General features: G+C 42.5%; 1 protein-coding gene across 2 annotated transcripts in view; it reads left to right on the top strand.

Moving 5' to 3' along the window:
* The window catches only part of ALLC (allantoicase), a 35,813-nt gene that overhangs the window by 1,535 nt on the left and 11,609 nt on the right, over positions 1-22,669 (top strand). The window contains exons 1-8 of one of the 2 annotated variants that reach the window (XM_005289641.4): positions 1,238-1,333; positions 6,108-6,204; positions 8,218-8,268; positions 13,715-13,802; positions 15,051-15,176; positions 16,314-16,393; positions 18,297-18,429; positions 20,832-20,987. In XM_005289641.4, coding sequence (XP_005289698.1) covers positions 6,115-6,204; positions 8,218-8,268; positions 13,715-13,802; positions 15,051-15,176; positions 16,314-16,393; positions 18,297-18,429; positions 20,832-20,987 — 724 coding nt within the window. In that variant the 5' untranslated portion in view covers positions 1,238-1,333; positions 6,108-6,114. Of the gene's footprint in view, positions 1-1,237; positions 1,334-6,107; positions 6,205-8,217; positions 8,269-13,714; positions 13,803-15,050; positions 15,177-16,313; positions 16,394-18,296; positions 18,430-20,831; positions 20,988-22,669 lie in introns of those variants that run through there. The other variant, XM_065587722.1, reaches the window with a different exon arrangement.

Here is a 22,669-nt window from a genome sequence, read left to right as displayed (position 1 = left end):
TAGTGCGGGGTAAGCCAACCCTGTCACAGGTAGAAAGAAGGAAACTCTCCTTGAGACCCCTATGGAAAGGGCTTGAGACACCTGTGTCAAAGGACCCTCTGAGCCTTATCTGCATTTCTTTTAAAAGGAGCTCTAAGAGACCCCTCTTTACGTAGACCTTCTGACAGTGAAGAGGATGTTGTATGGTGCAACCCCCTTTTTAATGCAAAAGAGAAAAGAAATCTTTGTGAATCTAAAATACAGGTGTGGGGGCCTTTCTCAAAGGGATGGAAGCTGCCAATGGAGGTATCCACAGCAGGGAGTCTCTCACACATGGCACCAGGGGAGGGATTGTGTTTATGTCTTTTTGGAACAGCCTGCAGGGAAAGGGTGCCTCCTGGTACAGAAGCTGCATGTGGACAGGAAGCAATAGAAGCAGATGAAATCATGGTTCCAGCAGCCGCAGAAGACACAATTGGTCTCATAATGCCAGAAAGAAGTGCATTTGGCTGCACAACAGAATCATCAAATGCTTTACTGTAGTACAGATATTGCAACTACTATATACCCTTCATCCTATACATTTTTAATTTAGTGGAGGGGGAAAAAAACCTTTGTCTACCTCATTCCACTATGTATAAAGATCCAGAATTTCAGGTGCAGCCATGGAATGCCCAGCAGAACTTGGGAGAGAAGCTGCAACAGTAACTGCAAGTTTCACAATCCTAGGCAGTGTCTGGGGGAAGTTTGAGCAGCCTAAAGCCTGCGCAAAGTTAAAATGGCTTCTATTGGCCCTAAGAACTTTAGAGCAATCAGGATTGCTGAGGTTCAGGGATTACTTCGCCAGGACCCCTTTTCCCTAGTCACATCTCCTGTGCCAACAACCAGTGTGTGTGGCATAGCAGCCAGCATGCTGGCTCTGTACCGAGGGAAGATCACAGGACAAAGAGGTAATCCTCCAGTGGCTGGTTATGCCAGCTTTACGGCTGTTTTATGCTTGTGGCATGATGCAAAGCAGCCAAGTGCAGCCAAGAAAATGTGCCCTGAGCTAAATCCTTCCTTGAATCAGTTAGGCTGACCATGGAATATGCTGCACAAGTCAAGATATAAATAAGCTGTGGATGTACATGTTTAAGCTCCAAAAAGAACTGCACAGAAAAATATTTATATCAGTCTAAAACAAGGAAAGATGAGCTGTTAATCTTTGCTTTTCAGAATCAATAAGTTCAGTGGCTGTTTACTGATCAGTTGCATCACTGTGCTTACTTTGGGCTGTAGACAAACATTTAAAGACTTTGACCTCTTAAAAATTTCTTATTTCTTTAGCAGACACGGGAGTGGAACAAATCATAAGGTAACATGAAAAAGGCATTGCTAATACATTTTATTTTTTGATAGGTTATTTACATTGCATGGGAGTATAAGGATATTTCAGATGGAATGCATCTTTATAAGAATTTAAGTATTTGTTTTCCAAAGTAAAGTACTTTCTAAGGTATCCTCTCAAACAATGTTTAATAACTTTTGGGTTGTCTAATTTATTTGTGATGGCATGCTTAGATCAGACAATGATGTGTCCATTTAAAAACCTAAATGGTATCTGAATTATGAAATTCTTCAGCACAAGAAAACTATAATTTTTCCCTTGAGATCTGAAGAGATATGGTTTTAGAAAATACCAGTTATGAAACATAAAGGCCTTACCCTGACCTTTCATCTTGTGTCTGCAATTGATTACAGACACAAATCATAGAATTCAGACCTCAAACTTCCTCATTGGAACTGTTAGTTGTACCTGCAGATCAGATAGTTAAACCCTGAAGTGTTTATCCACAATCAAATGTGACTATAAAATTGCACGGCACCAACAATCAATTGCAGGTGCCAAAGTAGAGGCTGTTATTGAAAATATCTCTCTTAATATTTTTATGGTAGCAATGTGACAGCTGTAAATTTGGGTGCAAAATGAAAGAGGTCCCTTTTTTGATAACAGAAATACTGAAGAATATAGCAATATTAGAAATTCTATGAGCTTTTCCAAGAGACACTGCACCAAATTTTTGATATTTTTTCCATAATCCTGATCAGTGTCAGTGTAACTTCATGGCATTCATTTCTAATAATGGACAGTGCCATTTGCTCAATACAAGACATACAAAGAGTACTGAAGGGATCACTTTTCTCTAAAAAGTAAAGTATCCACTGTATAGTAAGGTTTTGATTGCCAGAGTTGTTCAGTAAATGCATGTTTAACAATAGGAACCTGTAGTGTAGCCGGTTGGTGGCAGAATGTAGTAAAATGGAAGAAGTTAAATACATCAACTGGCTGCTGATTGCTCTAATTACAGTTGGAAAACATTAATGAGATAACTCAATCAGATTATAAAGAAAGCATAAAATAACCAACTATTATGGAGAAAAAAATCATATTTAGTAGGCATAATGGAAATACTGATGAGGGCAACACGTGGTAAATTATAATAGCAGAACTGGGCTTAAGGGTGTGTCAAGATGGGGTGAGGACAGAATCCTCTCCTTTCAGGTCCTGGGGGTGGGAACAAGATAATCTCCTCCCATTTTGTGGAGGAACAGCAGAACTGCTCCACAGCTCTGAGCTGTAGTCTCAGAGCTACAATAGCACCCACAGCAATTGCATCCTCAAGCACTGAAAAGAAGTGATGAATCTGACAGGTTTCAGAGTAGCAGCCGTGTTAGTCTGTATCCGCAAAAAGAACAGGAGTACTTGTGGCACCTTAGAGACTAACAAATTTATTAGAGCATAAGCTTTCGTGGACTACAGCCCACTTCTTCGGATGCATATAGAGTGAAACATATATTGAGGAGATATATATACACACATACAGAGAGCATGACCAGGTGGGAGTTGTCTTACCAACTCTGAGAGGCCAATTAAGTAAGAGAAAAAAACTTTTGAAGTGATAATCAAGATAGCCCAGTACAGACAGTTTGATAAGAAGTGTGAGAATACTTACAAGGGGAGATAGATTCAATGTTTGTAATGGCTCAGCCATTCCCAGTCCTTATTCAATCCTGAGTTGATTGTGTCTAGTTTGCATATCAATTCCAGCTCAGCAGTCTCTCGTTGGAGTCTGTTTTTGAAGTTTTTCTGTTGTAATATAGCCACCCGCAGGTCTGTCATTGAATGACCAGACAGGTTAAAGTGTTCTCCCACTGGTTTTTGAGTATTATGATTCCTGATGTCAGATTTGTGTCCATTAATTCTTTTGCGTAGAGACTGACCGGTTTGGCCAATGTACATGGCAGAGGGGCATTGCTGGCACATGATGGCATATATCACATTGGTAGATGTGCAGGTGAACGAGCCCCTGATGGTATGGCTGATGTGATTAGGTCCTATGATGATGTCACTTGAATAGATATGTGGACAGAGTTGGCATCGGGGTTTGTTACAAGGATAGGTTCCTGGGTCAGTGGTTTTGTTCAGTGATGTGTGGTTGCTGGTGAGTATTTGCTTTAGGTTGGGGGGTTGTCTGTAAGCGAGGACAGGTCTGTCTCCCAAGATCTGTGAGAGTAAAGGATCATCTTTCAGGATAGGTTGTAGATCTCTGATGATGCGCTGGAGAGGTTTTAGTTGGGGGCTGAAGGTGACAGCTAGTGGTGTTCTGTTATTTTCTTTGTTGGGCCTGTCTTGTAGGAGGTGACTTCTGGGTACTCGTCTGGCTCTGTCAATCTGTTTTTTCACTTCAGCAGGTGGGTATTGTAGTTTTAAGAATGCTTGATAGAGATCTTGTAGGTGCTTGTCTCTATCTGAGGGATTGGAGCAAATGCGGTTATATCTTAGAGCTTGGCTGTAGACAATGGATCGTGTGGTGTGTCCTGGATAGAAGCTGGAGGCATGTAGATAAGTGTAGCGGTCAGTAGGTTTCCGGTATAGGGTGGTATTTATGTGACCATCGCTTATTAGCACAGTAGTGTCCAGGAAATGGACCGCTTGTGTGGATTGATCTAGGCTGAGGTTGATGGTGGGATGGAAATTATTGAAATCATGGTGAAATTCCTCAAGGGCTTCCTTTCCATGGGTCCAGATGATGAAGATGTCATCAATGTAGCGCAAGTAGAGCAGGGGCGTTAGGGGACGAGAGCTAAGGAAGCGTTGTTCTAAGTCAGCCATAAAAATGTTGGCATATTGTGGGGCCATGCGGGTACCCATAGCAGTGCCGCTGACTTGAAGGTATATATTGTCCCCAAATGTGAAATAGTTGTGGGTGAGGACAAAATCACAAAGTTCAGCCACCAGGTTAGCTGTGACATTATCGGGGATACTGTTCCTGATAGCTTGTAGTCCATCTTTGTGTGGAATATTGGTGTAGAGGGCTTCTACGTCCATAGTGGCCAGGATGGTGTTTTCTGGAAGATCACCGATGGATTGTAGTTTCCTCAAGAAGTCAGTGGTGTCTCGAAGATAGCTGGGAGTGCTGGTAGCGTAGGGTCTGAGGAGAGAGTCTACATAACCAGACAAGCCTGATGTTAGGGTGCCAATGCCTGAGATGATGGGGCGTCCAGGATTTCCAGATTTATGGATCTTGGGTAACATTTTTATGGCTGACTACATGTAGTTCCCCTCCCCAAGCTGGCAGGAGCATGAAGTATCTGCACAAGGAGTATGTGCGTATACCTCCTGACACAGGAACCATTGGCAGACCATGACACCTGGCCCCTAGACAGTGGTCTGGGATTCAGTAATTACTCTAATATGATTGTTGGTCTAATGTTTATCTACAGACCAAGGGAGGGTTCCAACCTTGGACTAGAGTCACCCACACTAGATGTATATTTCCTTGCATCTGAACGACAAGGGGATTCACCCTGAAGGAGGGCAGGCCGGCAACAAAAATGATTAGGGTTTCCCGGAGGGAATGAACAGGTAATCATCAAATGATCCATTCCCTGTCACTCAGGGAATGGCAAACAGAGGCTATGGACACCATCCCTGCCCATCCTGGCTAATAGCCATTGCTGGACCTATCCTCCATGAATTTATCTAGTTCTTTTTTGAACCCTGTTATAGTCTTGGCCTTCACAACATCCTCTGGCAAAAAGTTCCACGTGTTGACTGTGTGTTGTGTGAAGAAATACTTCCTTTTGTTTGTTTTAAACTTGCTGCCTATTAATTTCATTTGGTGACCCCTAGTTCTTGTGTTATGAGAAGGAGTAAATAACAATTCCTTATTTACTTTCTCCACACCAGTCATGATTTTATAGACCTCAATCATATCCCTGTTTAGTAGTCTCTTTTCCTAGCTGAAAAGTCCCAGTTTTGTTAATCTCTCTTAATACGGAAGCCGTTCCATACCCCTAATCATTTTTGTAGCCCTTTTCTGAACCTTTTCCAATTCCAATATATCTTTTTTGAGATGGGGTGACCACATCGGCACACAGTATTCAAGATGTGGGCATACTATGGATTTATATAGAGGCAATATATTTTCTGTCTTATTATCTATCCCTTTCTTAATGATTTTCAACATTTTGTTCGCTTTTTTGATTGCCGCTGCACATTGAGTATTTTCAAAGAACTATCCACAAGGACTCCAAGATCTCTTTCTTGAGTGGTAACAGCTAATTTAAATCCTATCATTTAACACTTATAGTTGGGATTATAAACTCTCCAGGGAAGGGATCTTGTTTGTTTTTACAGCATCTAACACAGTGCAGCCCCTCCTGATTGGTGCCTCTGGGTATTACTGTTAATAATAAAAATGATGTTGGTGATAATTAATAGAAGGTGAACTTTGATATTGTGATGCAAGAAGGTAAATTAAGAATCTACTATTTACAGCTTTGGAAAATATGTGGACTTTTTATTTATTAACATTTGGTTTAACTCTCACACCTAATCATATTTTTGTTTATCTCAGATAGATGCATATTATAAATCAATAGAAATGGTAAAAGCGTATCCTGAATGTATGTGCAGTTATTTTTCTTCCAACAAGTAAATAACCCATTCCTGGAGTCCAAGTTTTCTCTGACTGCTGAGAAGCCAGGACAGAATTCATGAAATGACAAGTTATGCTGAACATGCTCCTTTTAATTTCTCTTGTCTCCTCTTAGAATTGAATATAATACTTTACTTCTGCTTTTAGGAGAAAGATGACTGCTCATCTCAAAGGAGAAAAAACTCAAGTTTTACCTGACTTTCTACATCTGAATGACTTGGCGTGTGAAGCTGTAGGAGGAAAGGTAAATGTATGCAGTTCAAAAAACAAACTGTGCTTTTAGTGCAGATGATACTTGACATTTCTACAGCTATTTCCTACTGAGGATCTAAAAGTGTTTTGCAGACACCAATGAATTAAGCCTCTCAACATTTTTGTGTGCTAAGTATTATTATCCACGTTTTACAGATGGGAAAACTGAGACACAGAGAAATTAAGGGATTTGCCAAAGGACACACAGGAAGTCTTTGGCAGAGCCAGGAATAGACCCCACAAGTCTTAATTTGCAGTTTTATAATCTGAACACAAAGTCTTTCCTAGTGTTCAAATTCTGAAGGTCTAGTCAACAAAATGTTGACCTATGTTGGAGCTATCTGATGAAAGAAGTTAGATATACCCAGTGAGATACATCCACTTTGCAACAGAGAAAATTGTCATCAGTGTTTGGGTTTTCTGGGTCACTCGTACTAGCTTCCTGTGTTCCAAAGAAGGGCAAGGCGGTAGTAATGCTATTGATGATGCATTATGACAAGGTTGTAGAAGGAGACAAAAAAGAAACCCCACATAATTCTCCAGTAGAGTGACAAAAGTGGTATAGATAACAATGACCATCTTGCAAGAATGTAATTCCTACAGATGCAAGACAAACAGGTGGCCAATGGTTCTTTTCCTCAACATGCTTGATGTTGCTGGCATTTCAAGTTTCATCATTTAGGTCAGTGACAATCCTGCTTGGCACCACACTTGCCCAAGATAAAGAAGGCTCTTGTTCCTTGTCAATCTAGGACAGGGATCGGCAACCTTTGGCACGTGGCTCGCCAGGGTAAGCACCCTGGTGGGCCGGGCCGATTTGTTTACCTGCCGTGTCCGCACGTTCAGCCGATTGCGGCTCCCACTGTCCGTGGTTCGCTGTTCCAGGCCAACGGGGGCTGCGGGAAGTGGCGCCCAGCACATCCCTCGGCCCGCGCTGCTTCCCGCAGCCCCCATTGGCCTGGAGCGGCAAACCTGAAAAAATTGCCAAGGTCAGCTGACTGTAAGAATCACAAGCAATGTGGAGAATGCAGTGAATTTGTATGCGCTGACAACTCCACACTGATGCTGATGTGTGAAAATTGCATACAGACTCCCATTGAATGAGACTCCAGCTAGTTCTTTCAATTTGCTATTTAAATAAAGATTTTTCACCTAAAACATTAAAGAATTGTTCTTAGTTTCTGAATGCATTTGGGGGACAAAAGTCCCCCACAATATAGTTAATGTAACTTTTTTTCTCAACATTGGATGAACGTTAAAGAAAAAGGTGCTCTGCTGTAAAATGAACCATGTCCTTAAGATTGTTCAGTTTAGCATATGTATGTACAAAACAGAAATACATATTCACAAATATGGGACTGTATCTCATTGATGGAGGTATCAGTAGTATACTTCCATTAGCAGGGCTTCTTGTCCTGCAGCTAAGGGGAGGTAAGAATCCTCAGTGGAAGGACAGCCTGGTTTGTGATTAAAAAGATTTTTTGTCCACTTGTTTTTTCTGCATCATGTCATGCTTCTAGTCTGAAGAACCACTCAAGAAGGTGGAGGTTTTCCAGGTGTACGTATCATGAGTTATTTACAAAGAAAATGAAACAAATCCTTCCCTATGTCACAGCAGTAGGTAAAAATTTTGTAAATAAAAATGCAGAAAGACGAGTGAGGCCCTGATCCTCAAGCAAACAATTGAACTCAATGGGGTTCTATGCGGGTTCATTGGAGTATTGGAAAGAGAAATGCATACAAAGATGCAGAAAGAAGAGTAAGGTCCCGATCCTCAAACAAAGAATTGAATTCAGTGGGGTTCTATGCAGGTTCATTGGAGTATTGGAAAGAGAAATGCATACAAAGAAATCAATTTTTTTTAAATATGGTCTTATATGTATATGTCTATAAGCCTTTAGGCAACTTAATATTTTCTTTTTACTGGATAACTTAACATTTCACTAGGAAATAAAATAAAATAGTATATATTTATAATTATAATTATTATTTTTTATTTGTGTAGGTTTTATTTGCAACAGATGACTTTTTTGCTCCTGCAGAGAATCTCTTAAAGGTATGGTGGGCTGACATTCACCACTTTGGAGGATTTTCATGGACTGTTAAGGATATTAGGCTTCAGAGGCAGGGACTGTAACTTACTGTCAGAGACCAGGACGTGGGCAGTCATGCCTAGTGGTTAGAGCAGGAGCCAGCTGTCACAACCTAGGGTGGAGCCAAAGACAGAAGTGAGGAATCATAGGAGAGGGTCAGAGTTGGTTTACTTGGAGTGAGGCAGGGCTAAGAACAAGCAAGTACAGGAACCAAGGGTGAAAGTGGGCAGGTACGGGCTGGTACAGTGTACCGGTAAGAAGCTGGTACTGGCCCGTACCCAGCCGATGCACCCCCCGTTGGCGGCCCTACCGGCAGGGCCGCCAATGGGGGGAAAGGGGCAGCTGCCCCGGGACCAGCAATTTAAAAGGGCCAGGGGTTCCCGGCTGCCACCGCTGCTACTGCGGCAGCAGCTGTAGCCCCGGGCCCTTTTAAATTGCAGCTGGAGCCCTGGGCGGCATGGGCCAGGCAGCTCGGATGGCCTGGCTGGGGGAGGCTGACCCCCAGCCCCGCCCCTTCTGCCCGAGGCCCTACCCCTTCTGGAGGCCTGGAGCCGGACCCCCGTACCAGTAAGAATTTAATGTTACTTTCACCCCTGACAGGAGCCAACACAGCCACAGGCAAGTTCTTTGAGCAGCCAATGCCCTGCTGCTGCTATTCGTCTTAAGAGCAGGTCTGCTGATCCCAATAGCCAATTGGGAGGTTTGGCCAATTAGGTGATTCTGCTGCAGCCAACTGTGATTCAGTTGTGGGTCCTCTGTTGCTCACTAAGGAGGTGGAGTTAGCTGGTCCCAGGCTCAGCTGCAAGCAGGGCCGTCCCCAGAGGGATGCGGGGCCCGGGAGGAAGTGACATTACTTCAGACGGTGCCTCCCCAAACAGCCAGGCATGGCCATGCCCACACTCCACCCCACCACCACCCTGCTTTGGCGGGGCTGCAGGACTCCAGAGGGTTGGGGTCATGCCGCCTGCCTTCCCAGGGCTGGGGACGTTGCAGTGGCACTGTCGCATGCTCTCCCTCCCGGCGTGCTCTCCCTCGGGTGGAAGGGGCGGGGCTGAGTGTAGCCTCCCCCAGCCAGCGGTTCACCTGCTGCCCATGCAGCACGGGCCAATTGTGCCGCCCCACAGGCCCCCCAAAGCGCAGGGCCCAGAGTGGTCGCCCCAATTCGCCATCCCCTAGGGACGACTCTGGCTGCAAGCCCTAATTTCTGACATTTATTTTGTTTGTACAGTGCCAAGCACAATATTGATGGATCTGAGCTGGTTGGCCTCTAGGCAGTGTCACAATATAAATGTTAAATGACAACTGATCTTTGTAATGTATCTCTGTAATTTCATGTATACGTTACTTGGAAACGATTTCCATTGGCTTTATGAGAAAATTACTTACCTTGTAATTCTGCTTCTCCCTTTGCACGGTTCTCGGCTCCCTAGTTGAGACAGGCAGAACTTCCTTAGTTGTCTAAGGGCCGTGGGAGTGGGTAGAAGCACAATACACCCTTGGTCCCCATTGGTGTTGTGCGTGGAATGTAACTGTAATCCCTAGGACCTTCGAGTCACATCCTAAATTAGCAAGAAGCAAAAGTTCACCAAATAGCATCAAGGCAATCATTGAAAAATTAATGCCTTTGAAATGCAGAACAATACAAACACATCAAGATGTAGAGATAAACACCACCAGCTGAAGATGTCTGTGCAGGAAGCAAACCTCATTGTGTACACTGATTATGCAAAAACATGCTTGCATTATTATGAAAACATAAGAATGGCCAGGCTGCATCAGACCAACAGTCCATATAGCTCAGTATCCTGTCTTCGGACAGTGGCCGGTGCCAGAAGCTTCAGAGGAAAAGAACAAAACAGGGCAATTATTGAGAGATCCATCCCCTGTTATCCAGTCCCATCTTCTGGCAGTTAGAGATTTAGGGACACCCAGAGCATGGGGTTGCGTCCCTGAATATCTTGGCTAATAGCCATTGATGACCTGTCCTTCATGAACATGTCTAATTCTTTTTTGAACCCCATTATACTTTTGACCTTTACAACTTCCCCTGGCAATGTGTTCCACAAGTTGACTGTGCATTACGTGAAGTACTTCCCATTACTACTTCATCTTTTGCATCCCACCCATTAGCTGTTTTCGTCCAACTCTTGCCTCTTGTCATTAACCTCGATTGTTGTCTGGGGCAGTGACTGCACTTTTTTACTGTGTGTTTGTACAGTGCCAAGCACAATAGGAGCTAGTGCAATACAAATAAATAATAATAAATAGGCTTCCTTTCAAACTTTGAGGGAGGTGGGTGGATGAATGTGAATCCTAAATGATAAATCTTCTGAGAAGCAGAATTACTAGGTCGGAGATTTTTCTCTAAAGATGCCATCCAGGCAGGAGTCTCACTCCTAAGGTATGTCTACACTTTGAGAGGGGGAGGTTGAGGACACATACCCACTCCAACTGTGATCAAGCTATTGCAGAGGTATTCAACCTTTTTTCATTTGTGGACCCCTAAAAAATTTTGAATGGAGGTGCGGACACCTTTGGAAATCTTAGATTTAGTCTATGGATCCCCAAGGATCCGCGGACCATGGGTTGTTGAAAACCACTGTTCTGTGGTAATGACAACCTATCACAGACCCCTTAGACATAGTCTTCAGACCCCCAGGGATCCATGGACCACAAGTTGAAAACTCCTGAGCTAGTGCACTAAAAATAGATTGTAGTTGTGGAGATTTGAGCAGCATGAGGAGCTAGTGCCCGCCCCCCACTCCCAAGTACAATCCTGTCAGAGATGCTAGTGTGGCTAGCTCCTCCCACCACTTGCACCACCACGACTACACTCTATTTTTAGTGTGCTAGCTTGATCAGAGCTGGTGCAGGTATGTCTCCTCAAGCTCGGGACATATCCTTAGAGATTGAGGAACTTGACGGATGCACCAAGAAAAAAACACACGAACAATGAAACCACAACACGCCCCAAGAACAAGCCCAATGCTAACACCATGAATACAGCTGGCTGAAAAATGGAAATTCCTTCCCAGGAAAGATTGTATATTTTTGATTTTTTTTTAAACCAGAGCAGGATAACATGTTAAAAATTTGAAATTTTGTGCAGGAAGGAATTTCCAGAAACATTCAATTTTGGGAGAACCGAAATGGAAGTTTTTGGGTTGCTGGCTGCCTGCCTGTCAGGCTCGCTGGTTGGCGGCTTCCATGGGAGCCTGGGGAAGTGACTAGCCAGGCAGCTGGGCAGCCTGGAGATCAGGACTGCTAGGGAGTCAGACAGGTGGGCTGCTGGGTAACTTGGTGGCCAGGGACCTGGCCACCCAGCTCCCCAGGTAGCCTATAGACCACGGAAGCCAGCCAATCAGGGAGATGGACGTTGGCTCCCCAAGTAGACCAGAGAGCCTGGAAGCTGGCTAGTCAGGAAGTGGGCCACTAAGCTTTCCGAGTAGCCCATAGAACTGGCTACCAGACACTCAGCTCCGTTAGCAGTCTGGGAGCTGGGGAGCCTGGAACAGGCTAACCTAGTGAGCCTGGGAGACCTTGCTCTTCAACATCTCACTTGGTGGGCTGCTGGAGAGCCTGAGCCTGGAAAGCTGGCCATCCTGGGGAACTGTGCTGTCTGGCTTCCCTGGCTGTGCGGTGAGCTGGATGCCTGCCAGTTGAGAAGCTGGGCAGCCTAGGGAGCCAGAGGGACTCTAGGTTCTACAATATCCTACCAGGCAACCTGCCAAGCAGCTGGTGGGGAGCCCAGGGAGGCAGGCAGTGGGTGGGCATGCGGCAGGAAACCAGATGCCTGGCTTCCATCAAACGTTAAGAGTGAATGGACACATTCCGCAGGAATACGTCAATTCCACACAACAGAATTTTCCAAAAGAAAACATCTGACCAGTTTTAGACATGAAAAAGAAGGAATTTTTGCACGTGCATTTTTGTTTTGAGCAGAAAAGAAGGACCAGATGCCTCCCTGTCTCAGGGCACCTCAGTCACTACCCCATGTAGTGCACTGCCTGGCCAGTCTGTGTGGTCTCTCAGTCACAAACACACCACACACTTTCACCACATGTGTATTTATTCTTTCCTTACAAAGTATCACAGGGTACTGCAAGGTTACAGCAAGTAGAAGATTCCACACAGCCTTCACTCCTCAGTCCAGGCTCACCCTCTGATTGCTATGTTCCTCCCACTAATATCCTCCCGATTACTGAACCAATTCCCCCATTATCCCAGCAATCGCTACCCAAGTGTCAGTGATTCCCAAAGGAAATTGATTAATTGGCTTCAATTAAGCCTGTACTCTTCTCAATGCTGGCGCAACCTCAGTGACCAGGGTGCTACTAATAGAGCCCTGTCACGTGCCCCAAAACACTAGGCTTAATATTATAGCCTGTAGACAACCAGAAACAAAGGATCTGGTTCTGCATTGTCTTTTCCATTATGAAGTCATTTACACTTGTGCAAAGTGACTGTAAGGTAGCTGTACAATGAGCCAGTTGGTAACAATGAAGGGTGGTGGCCCCTATTACCAATCTGACATCTTCATTGTGACCGGTGGCTCTTGCAACTTTTGAAAAAGGAAACATTTGTACAGGCTTGATTATGGTTACCAAACTTTTTCATTCTTGATTACAGGTGTATTTCAATTGCTGTCTCATTACTTCTGTAATAATAACTTCTGAGAGGTACTCAGGTGTAATCAGAATTCAGGCATTATAGTACAGTGGAAACTATTTCAGTGAATCAAGTGGGATTTCCCCTCTCCCCTTGCTTCAACTACCATTTCCTTTCATCACAAACATTTAGCACAAACATTTAGGAACATAGTAACTGAAGAGTGGAAGGGACCTCCTATGTTGCAGAGTCCAGTTTCCTTCTATTTGCTGACAACCCTGCCATACAATCCTGTTCATACACCTTTCAAGCACCATCTTAAAACTAGTTAGGTTAACTAGTTTTCTTTGCACACATTCTTCCGGTGACTTCCCCTCTTTTGAGGAAGCAGCTTTAAAATACATTTTAGTTCTGAGTAGAATTTATGATGAATTTCAAATACTTCCATTTAAAATACAAAAACTGTTAGCAAACTGTTCCTACCATCATTACACATGCAAAAATCCCACTGAAATCAGTGGGGTTACTCTGGATTGATACCACATATGTAACTGAAAGAAAAAAACTGGAACATGGAAGTCTAGATCCTGAGCTGGAGTAGATCAGTATAAATCCATTGTTTGATGCATCTGATATTTTTCTAGAGACTAGAATGACACCTATATGCTCCTTTATTAATAAAATCAGTCAAGTGGCTTGAAACCTGCATGTTCTATGCTGGTCAAAATTCTGTGCTCAGTACACTAAGCTTAGTGGCGTAGTACTGGTATAAGTGGCCCGTTGTTCTTATTTATTTTTTAGAAAAAGAGTCCAGTTTTTAAACCAGATGAATTTACTGATTATGGCAAGTGGATGGATGGATGGGAGACAAGGAGGAAAAGGATTCCAGGTAATACACTTAATACTAGTCACTTAATAAATAGTAACAGTAGGGGATTTGCAAAAGAGGTGGGAAGAGGAGATGAAATTGACTGACATCATTATGAAGCCTTCCAGTTTTGAGAGTGGTGAGCTTGGAGTTGTTGGGACTGAATGAACCAGAAACTCCAAATGAATCTTTCACAGTGTGAACCACCACATGGACTAAAACTACTGGCTTGGGTTTGTCCAATCTATATGAATCCAGACCTTCAATTTTTGCACAGTCCTACTGAATGGCAAAAGTTTAACCAGTAGATAAATTCATGAGTTTAATGCAATACTGAAAAAGCTCCAGAAACAGCTTACAAACTTCCTGGGAGTTTGTGTTCTTTTTGTGCTTTAAGTGTACATTATGTGATGGCTTTTGTTGTCATGACCTGCTCTTTCGTGTTTTGTTTTTATTTGAAGTACAAGTACTGTATATACACTTGTAGTGATTTGGAGAGACTCCTAAACCTGCCATTGCTCACTCCAAAATAGACATGGACCCAAACCAAAGCACTAGATCCAAATACCCCTAAACTTAGATGTATTCAAAATCCAGACTTAGATCTTTGTCTGAATTTTTAAAATGTCCTCTATTTTTATAATGGTGTGAACCAAACTCCCTGGTACAAGCACACTCAAAATTCTGGGTTTTGAAATCCAGATCTGAATCCAAATTCTGTGGTCTGAGCTCATCTTTTCTCCCAAATACACGCACATCGCCACATTTTGAGAAAAGCCAACCAGATAGAATTATTCCAAACTTGGCTTTCTTAAAGAGTTGTCCATTTGTCCTTTGATTTTCTGTCCAAGGCCTTAGGAAACCACACAGCTTTTTAAAATCCAAACATCTAATGCTCTTCAGAATGCCAGTATAACAATCAGCAAGTTGGTACTATTCATGTTTTGGCAAGTATGCTTAGTGTCTTTATGGAGTTCTTCAGGTTTTGATTACATGCAAATTCCTTCAAAAATTAATTGGAATGTGTTGTAGCTTTTTGATTGTTTTACACATAAGTTGATTTTATAAAATCACAGAACTGAACACCTCAAAATTTTGGTGATATTGAGGACTGTATCTGGATCTAAAGTAAACAGCTTGAGCTCTTTTCTTAAACATATTTATAAAGCAGGATTGTACCCGCTAAATATTGTTGAAGTGAATTGCTGCTTTTATTCCCTGGTGTTATATTAAACTCGTTAGAAAAGCAGTTTGTCCTCTGTCTTTCAGGACATGATTGGTGTATTATCCAGTTGGGAGTACCAGGTATTGTCCATGGATTTGAGGTAAACACATCTTTCTTTGCTGGAAACTGTGCTCCTCGTATATCAATTCAAGCAGCATGTCTGATGCAAGGTAACTAATAAATTAATTTCTATCAGGTCTCCAGATATCTTAGCGGAAGAGCTATTTGCTCCTTACATTGTATTGCTAATATTAGAGCCTTATTATTATGGGGGAAAGTTAAGTACAATCAATTGTTTCTTATGGTAGATAAAATAGTTAAATTTCAGGCATTGCAGAGTTAGTGGTTGGAGTGATGTAATTCCTGGAAATATCACCTTGGGAAAACAGCACTTCTGGCAGTGCAGTGTCAGAAACACTGGGTGACCAAGGCTGTGAATGATGGGAGAATACAGCTGTTACTTTCATTGTTTTATATCACAAGTTCACATCACTTACCCACGGTGTTGTGTGTGCTTAATAACAAAACACATTTTAGAGAATTACACATCTTTTAGTTCTTAAGGAAAGAAAATCCTCCAAAAAGGGCTAAATCCAGAGTCCAGAAAACCAGCCTGAGTTGTCAGGCTGGGTGTCAAGCAGATGTACCGTGGGAGAAATCTCACCACCCTTCCCACCAAGCTTTAGATGGCTCAAAAACTACTCCATTAGAATGAATGAAGTGTATCCATGGCTCTGGACATGGCCTTTCCACAGTGAATGATGAGAAAAATCTGGAGCAAATCTTTTAGCATCATTTCTCCCCTTTCTTGTCCTGGCTCTATCTCCTCCTTTCCCTGCCTGGTGCCACACTGGTTGCTCCAGTGGGTCCGTTCTGCACTGATATTACATATCCCTGCTATGTTCCTCCACTGTTTTCTATACAGCTCTCCCTTTGTACAGCAGAACTGCAGTGGTTCCACTGCCAGGGATCAATCTGGGGCTGGAGAAGATGAGGCAGGATTTAGCTCAAAGAGAAAAATCTGAGCTATTGTAAAGCAAAAAAAATTGAAATAATTAAGCTAAATGACTTATTTTTGTTAATAGAAATAATATATCAAATACACTTCCAGCATAATATATTTTTATAGGCATGGTCCACCTAAAATAAGTATTCCTACAAAATGATGAGCTTCTTGTGATAGCATTACTCAGCTGATCAAATAGTGCTTTTACTACTTCTGTCATTCTATATATTTTAGTATAAAAACAAAAATATTTCAGTAGCATTAGTTACTGATTATGCGTGTGTTTATATTGCTCCTGCAGTGGATTTACCAGAGGTTTGGCCAAGAGGGGACAGGATAGGAACTGCAGCTTCAGATGAAGAGTTAAAAGCTGTCAAGAAGGTATACTCCGTTGGAGGCTGCGCGGTTCTTGGGATTCTAATGGGATACAGAAGCTTTTACTTCTAGATCATAGTTGGAATTAGGCCTAATTTGATTCTGCGTTAATGTTGAACTCTGATGGCTTTTCAGAGATCTATTATTAGAATGAGTGTTGATCTGAATCCAGATCCTTGTGAGTGGGTGTCCATAATACCAATTGTGCTGATGGCTTTAACGAGCACATTTAATTTGGCACTGTTACCAAAGAAGGCAACAATTTAGTGGGCATGGAAACTGAATTATTCTTTCACACTTAGAGGAGGCATCTCCAAAACAGTGTTGAGACGTATCTGTAGGACAGCCTAGAGAAGTTTGCATGTCTGTGCTGTACCTCTGCCTTGAGTACGGGACTTCATTTTTTAGGGCTGGCACCTTTCAAGAGTTCTCAAGTCACTTATTATGTTTTAAAAAAATAAACAGGCCATTAATGTGAAGTATCTAATTGACATGACAGTTTAGTTGTCCTGTAGAAGGCTTTTCTTCATTTAATTCCAGTTTGTTCCAATGAATCTTGCTTACTTGTGGCCTCATGTTGGATGCCTCAATTTTTAGGTGTCAGACCTTAGATCAGGGATCGGCAACCTTTGGCAAGTGGTCCGTCAGAGAAATCTGCTGGCGGGCCAGGACAGTTTGTTTGCCTGCAGCATCCTCAGGTTCGGCCGATCACAGCTCCCACTGGCCGCGGTTTGCTGTTCTAGGCCAATGGGGGCTGCGGGAAGCGGTGGCCAGCATATTCCTCAGCCCACGCCGCTTCCCGCAGCCCCCATTGGCCTGGAACGGCGAACCGCAGTCAGTGGGAGCTGCGATTGGCCGAACCTGCGGATGCTGCAGGTAAACAAACCGTCCCGGCCCGCCAGCGGATTTCTGTGATGGGCCATGTGCCAAAGGTTGCCTATCCCTGCTTTAGATACTTTAAACATATTAAGCTGGGTACCCAAATTTAAGGCACTTTTGAAAATTGTCACGTACAGGTCACATAGGAAGTCTGTGGAAGAGCTGGGAATAAAAATTCAGTTTCCTGACTCCTAACCACAAGATTATCCATTCTTCCTCCCTTGAATACCATGGGATATTTGCCTGAGTAAGGACTGCAGAATCAGACCCATAAAGTCTGTATTGCATTGCATATGGATTTAAGGTTGTTCTAGGAATATATACTAGAGTTACATTAGTGTAAATCAAAAGTCACTCCACTGAAACCAATGGAGTTACTTCAGACTGACACCAAATGTAACTAAGAGCAGAATATGGCCCCTTAACTCTTTATTTCATATGCATCCGATGAAGTGGGCTGTAGCCCATGAAAGCTTATGCTCAAATAAATTTGTTAGTCTCTAAGGTGCCACAAGTACTCCTGTTCTTTTTGCGGATACAGACTAACACGGCTGCTACTCTGAAATATTTCATTTTTGTTTTGCAATGAAAATCTCAGCTTCAACATTATATTAGCACCATGTATTTATTTATTTGTAAATAAAACATTGGGAAAATAAAAAATACTTCCCTACGCATTTAATCAAAGAAAACCCCACCTTCATTTGAATGGTCAATCCTCAAAAATGGATGGTTTATTTCAAACTTTCTTAGATGACTGATGAATTTCTTTGAAAGTTCAGCTCAAAGGTAATTATTTTGGAACTGTATAAACTGCTGAACACTGGGGCTTCGAATGCAAATACCAACCCTACCTGTAAAACACAGGTGATTAATAAAGGAACTCTAGCAAGTATGGGGTAGAGAAATAAGGGCTCAAATATATCAGAACATACTGAGCTGTATTAATTCTAATTAATAAACATATGGACTAAAGAAGAATATCCGTCACGTTGACCCAGACGACTAATTAATTAATATTTGTTATCAGATGAAGTCAGATGAATGGACTCTTCTGGTTCCTATGAAAGAGTTGAAACCAAGATACCTTGATACTAGCTACAATTATTTTTCTTCCAGTTGTAAGAGGAAATGGACTCACATAAGGCTCAATATCTATCCAGGTAATTTATTTATATATAGATAGATATACACAGAGAGAGAGAGAGAGAGAGACTCCTGAACTATGGTATGTAACAACTTCTTGGCAGGTTCTGTCTCTATCCAATCCCACTTACTGCTGCCATCAGAACAGGAAGAGAGCAACTAGTTTGAAATAAAGTAACTAGCAAAGTGCTGGGCTAGGTATAAGACTTGGTATGATGATTAGATTTTTGTTGCTTTTGGTTGGATAGTGGGATGATCAAGCAGAAACAAGACACAACAATAGGCAGTAAAGTCTATTAGCAGGGCATAATCTTTATAAATAAAAAGCAAACAAGTTAACAAAAGCAAAAGGATTACAAACAATTTTTTTCCCAGCCAAGAGGTTAGCTTAACCTTAAGAGTCTGGGTAGGGAACCCTGACTTCCCCCAGGTATTGTCCTCTTCTCTTCTTCCCTTCTTCTTTCTCTCCAGCAGCCCTTCCTTTTTCACAGGTGTTCAAAGGGCATATGGAGTTTGCCCCTTGTGTACTGGGGACTAGATTGTGTTCCTCCATCCTGCCACACATGGGATTCAAGATTCTAAGTCAGTAGACTTAATTTGCATCTCATCAAATTCACTTGATGTTTTGGGGTTCAGAACCAGAAAATGTCCTGTGAAATTCAAAGTGAATGCAGCAAAATGTGCAATGAATGCTAATATTTTAGGCTTGAGTCTTTTTTGCCTTAAATGTGCTGAGGTTTCTTTATCTTTGGGTCACAGGATAGGCAACCCTGTTTCAGACAATTGCTAGATAGTCAATAGTTCCAAAATGAACACATCAGCTAACAGGGAAATAGTGGAAATCTATTTTGGGCACATAATCCTCTCTATGACAATTGGATTGGATTTAGTGATGCAAAGGTGATTTTAATTATATGAGATAGACTTCAGTCCTTAGGAGACTAGCCTGTCCTGAGCAGTTTTATACCTTCAGGGGTCTGGCAGTTTTCCAGGGCCAGAGCACTAGACTGTGAAGGAAGGAGGACCTGAGATGAAGGAGGTGCCAGAACAGGCCTCCTGAGCAATGTCAGTCCTGGCTAAAGCTGTTGTTTCTGGTAGGAAACATCATTTCCCTGATGCTGATCTCACTTATGTATTTATGTGTGAAGCATGCACAGGAAGCAGTATGGGGTGAATAGGTGAGAGAAACTGGCTGAGGGTGGAGCAGAACAGGGAGACAAAAAAAGTAGCTCTGTACATAAAAGTTGGTGGCAGGGAACAGAAAGCTCATTGCCAGTCAGAATGGGGACTTCTTGCAGCAATTATGAGGGACCAGAGGTCAGCCAGAGAAGCCTCTTTGTGTTATGTGCATATCTTGGGATTTCCAAATTTGTGAGTTTAATTCGTTTTTTTGTGAGTTCAATTTAAAAAATATATACACCACTGCCTGGCAGCCATGCACACTGTCGTGTAGATCCTGTGGAGATAAACATCACAAGAAGTACCATGTCAGAAAGACAGCTTCCTCTTTGGCCCCTGATTGGTCCAGGCACCCTATTTAAGCCCAAGAGGCATTCCAGGAATTGCATGTGAAACAAGGTGGATTCTATTGCCACTGCTAGTTGTAGTGTTGGGCCTGCCTCTCTTGCTCTTGGACTCCTGGTTCCTGACTCTAGCTCTGCCTTTGGTGCTGTTCCTGGCCTCTGCCTGCTCCGACCACTAGGCATGGCTGCCCAATCCCCAGTCATGACAGTTGCCTGATTGAAATTTCCTAATGCATTAGTATACATCTGGCTAAAGGATGCACTGTATAACAGCAGCTTCTTTTGTAGAAAACTGTTCAATTGGAATTTAAAATAATATTTTGGCTTTTTAACAAATTTCTGAAATGCTCATGAGAAGTAACTCTGGAGCAATCATAGAAATGTAAGGCTGGAAGGAATCTCAAGAGATCACCTAATCCATCCCCACCACACTGAGGCAGGACCGAGTATACCTAGAATACACAAATATATCCAGAACTGTGTTGTTATAAAACTTGTTTGATGTTTCTATCAGTTTTGCCCTTTGATTTTCAGTGTGAATTTTATAAACTACAACTCTACACAATGGTTTAAAGGGATTGACAGTATTCTCAGATTCTACTGCACTTTGGATTATTAGTGCACTGACGTGTTGCATGGATATCCTACTGGTCTTGATGTTTATTAATGACATCATAAACTACAGAACACCTGTGTGGAAACGTGTCGTGATCAGCTTCCACTCTGAAATCCAAGCTCTTTCCTTTCATTCCAAAGTCTGTAGATTAAAAGGAATGTACATCTTGCATTTGCCATCTGTGCTGTACTCTGCTTCTGAATATGTATAAGCATGGCCCTCATGGTGCTATTCATTCTTAAAGATAAAATCATTCACTTTAATTTTATTTTTTTGACAGATGGTGGGATTGCACGTTTCAAAGTGTATGGTGTTGTTCAGAAAGATTGGTCAGCTTCTGGCCCAAATGACTTGGATGACTTGGTGGCAATGGAGAATGGAGGTATTTGTGTTGGATTTAGCAGTGCTCAATTAGGCCACCCAAGAAATATTCTAGGTAAGTTAAAGGCATTACTATTTCTGGTTTTAAATACTGGAAGTAAACTGTATTCACAGCATAGAATCAATGTTAATCATTCTCCTATGCAGTTTAACAAAAACTCCCTCTTTGGTCACAGTAGTCACAATAACTGGTTTAAAGTAACAGAGTCCTGTGGCACCTTTAAGACTAACAGGCACCCTATTTAAGCTATGTATTGGAGCATAAGATTTCGTGGGCATAAGCTTTTCTGACGCATGCGTCTGACGAAGTGGGTATTCACCCACGAAAGCTTATGCTCCAATATATCTGTTAGTCTTAAAGGTGCCACAGGACTCTCTGTTGCTTTTTACAGATCCAGACTAACACGGCTACCCCTCTGACACTTGGTTTAAAGTAGAATTTACTGAACTATGATTCAGTCCTGTAGTCTTTTCTCAAACAAAACTCACATGAGATGCAGGTCTGGGCCCTACCCACATAGCTATATGAACTTACCAATTCAGTAAATTTGTTTTGTTAACTTAATTTATGATAGATGAGATCTTCCATAGGGGCCAGGATTTCTAATGCCATCTGGTCAGTAGTAAATATAAATTGTTACAATTAGATGGCTCATTCTGTAGCCAGAGCCCAGATTATCTTCTCCTGTGGCAAAAACTTTGGAACTTTTTAAAAAGAAGACCACAAGGATTTCCTCATGGAGAATCCCCTGTAGAATGTAGACAATACAGTTTTACTCCTTCTGCTACAGAAAAGCTGCCCCAAACATGGCAGATATCTTGGAATCAGCAGGATACATCCATATAGACGTTCTGAACTACCTGACATGCTCTTTCCCCATACCCCTTAGCTCCCTGGCAGTGAGACTCCACTGGAGCCATGCTACCAGGGACTCCCTGTTGGCCTCAAGTGGCTCGCAGGGACCCCAGTGTGTTCTGGGAATGGTGGAGGGCGTGTTATGCAAAATAGTGAATAGTCTGGGGTGGTATTAACTCTTTCAAGGAAATTCTACTGGGCTAGGGCAGGGGCTGTAATGTTTTCACCATTGGTCTGCTCCTTCCCAAATTCCATCCTCTGTCTCACATAGACCCCAGATCATGTGAAGAGGAGGTCTGGAAAGTCAGGGAGGGAGAGGAAATGGTGCTTTGGAGGTGCCAGAGCCTTCCTTCCATATGGAAGAAGGGAGATCCATGGGTGGAGCACTCCTCCACATGTGGCTCTTGGGGGATATGATCTGTCCTCTCTTTTGATGCTGTCAGTCTATATCCCTGTGTAGAAATGTTCACATCACAAAACCCACCACCACTGGCAGTCTCAGCAGAAGCAAAGGACTGAATTGAACATAGTAACAACTATTCTGGTCCACCTAGAAATGGTCTTGCCTGGTTATGGTTGTGGCATACTGGTGGGGAAATGTGATGAAAATAGCATATCCATTGCCTGCAATGTACATGTTCAGTGGATATACAGCAAGCTGACATACCTGGAAACTACAATCTAGCATCTTTCTTGAGCACTGAATTCAGAAGAAACATTGAAAGCAGAGAGAAACCACAGCTGATTTATAGAGAATACCCTCCACTGTGTTACTGTGACAGGGTGCTCTTAGTAGCTATAAACTGAGCCCTTTGGAAGCCAGCACCCTGGTCTCGTAGAACACCCAGAGCACTGGTTGTAGTTAGGGCTAGTCTACACTA

Source organism: Chrysemys picta, chromosome 3, assembly GCF_011386835.1.
Source record: "Chrysemys picta bellii isolate R12L10 chromosome 3, ASM1138683v2, whole genome shotgun sequence".
NCBI lineage: Eukaryota > Metazoa > Chordata > Testudines > Emydidae > Chrysemys > Chrysemys picta.
Note: the sequence above shows the minus strand (reverse complement) of the source record. Positions and strands in the feature narration are given on the sequence as shown.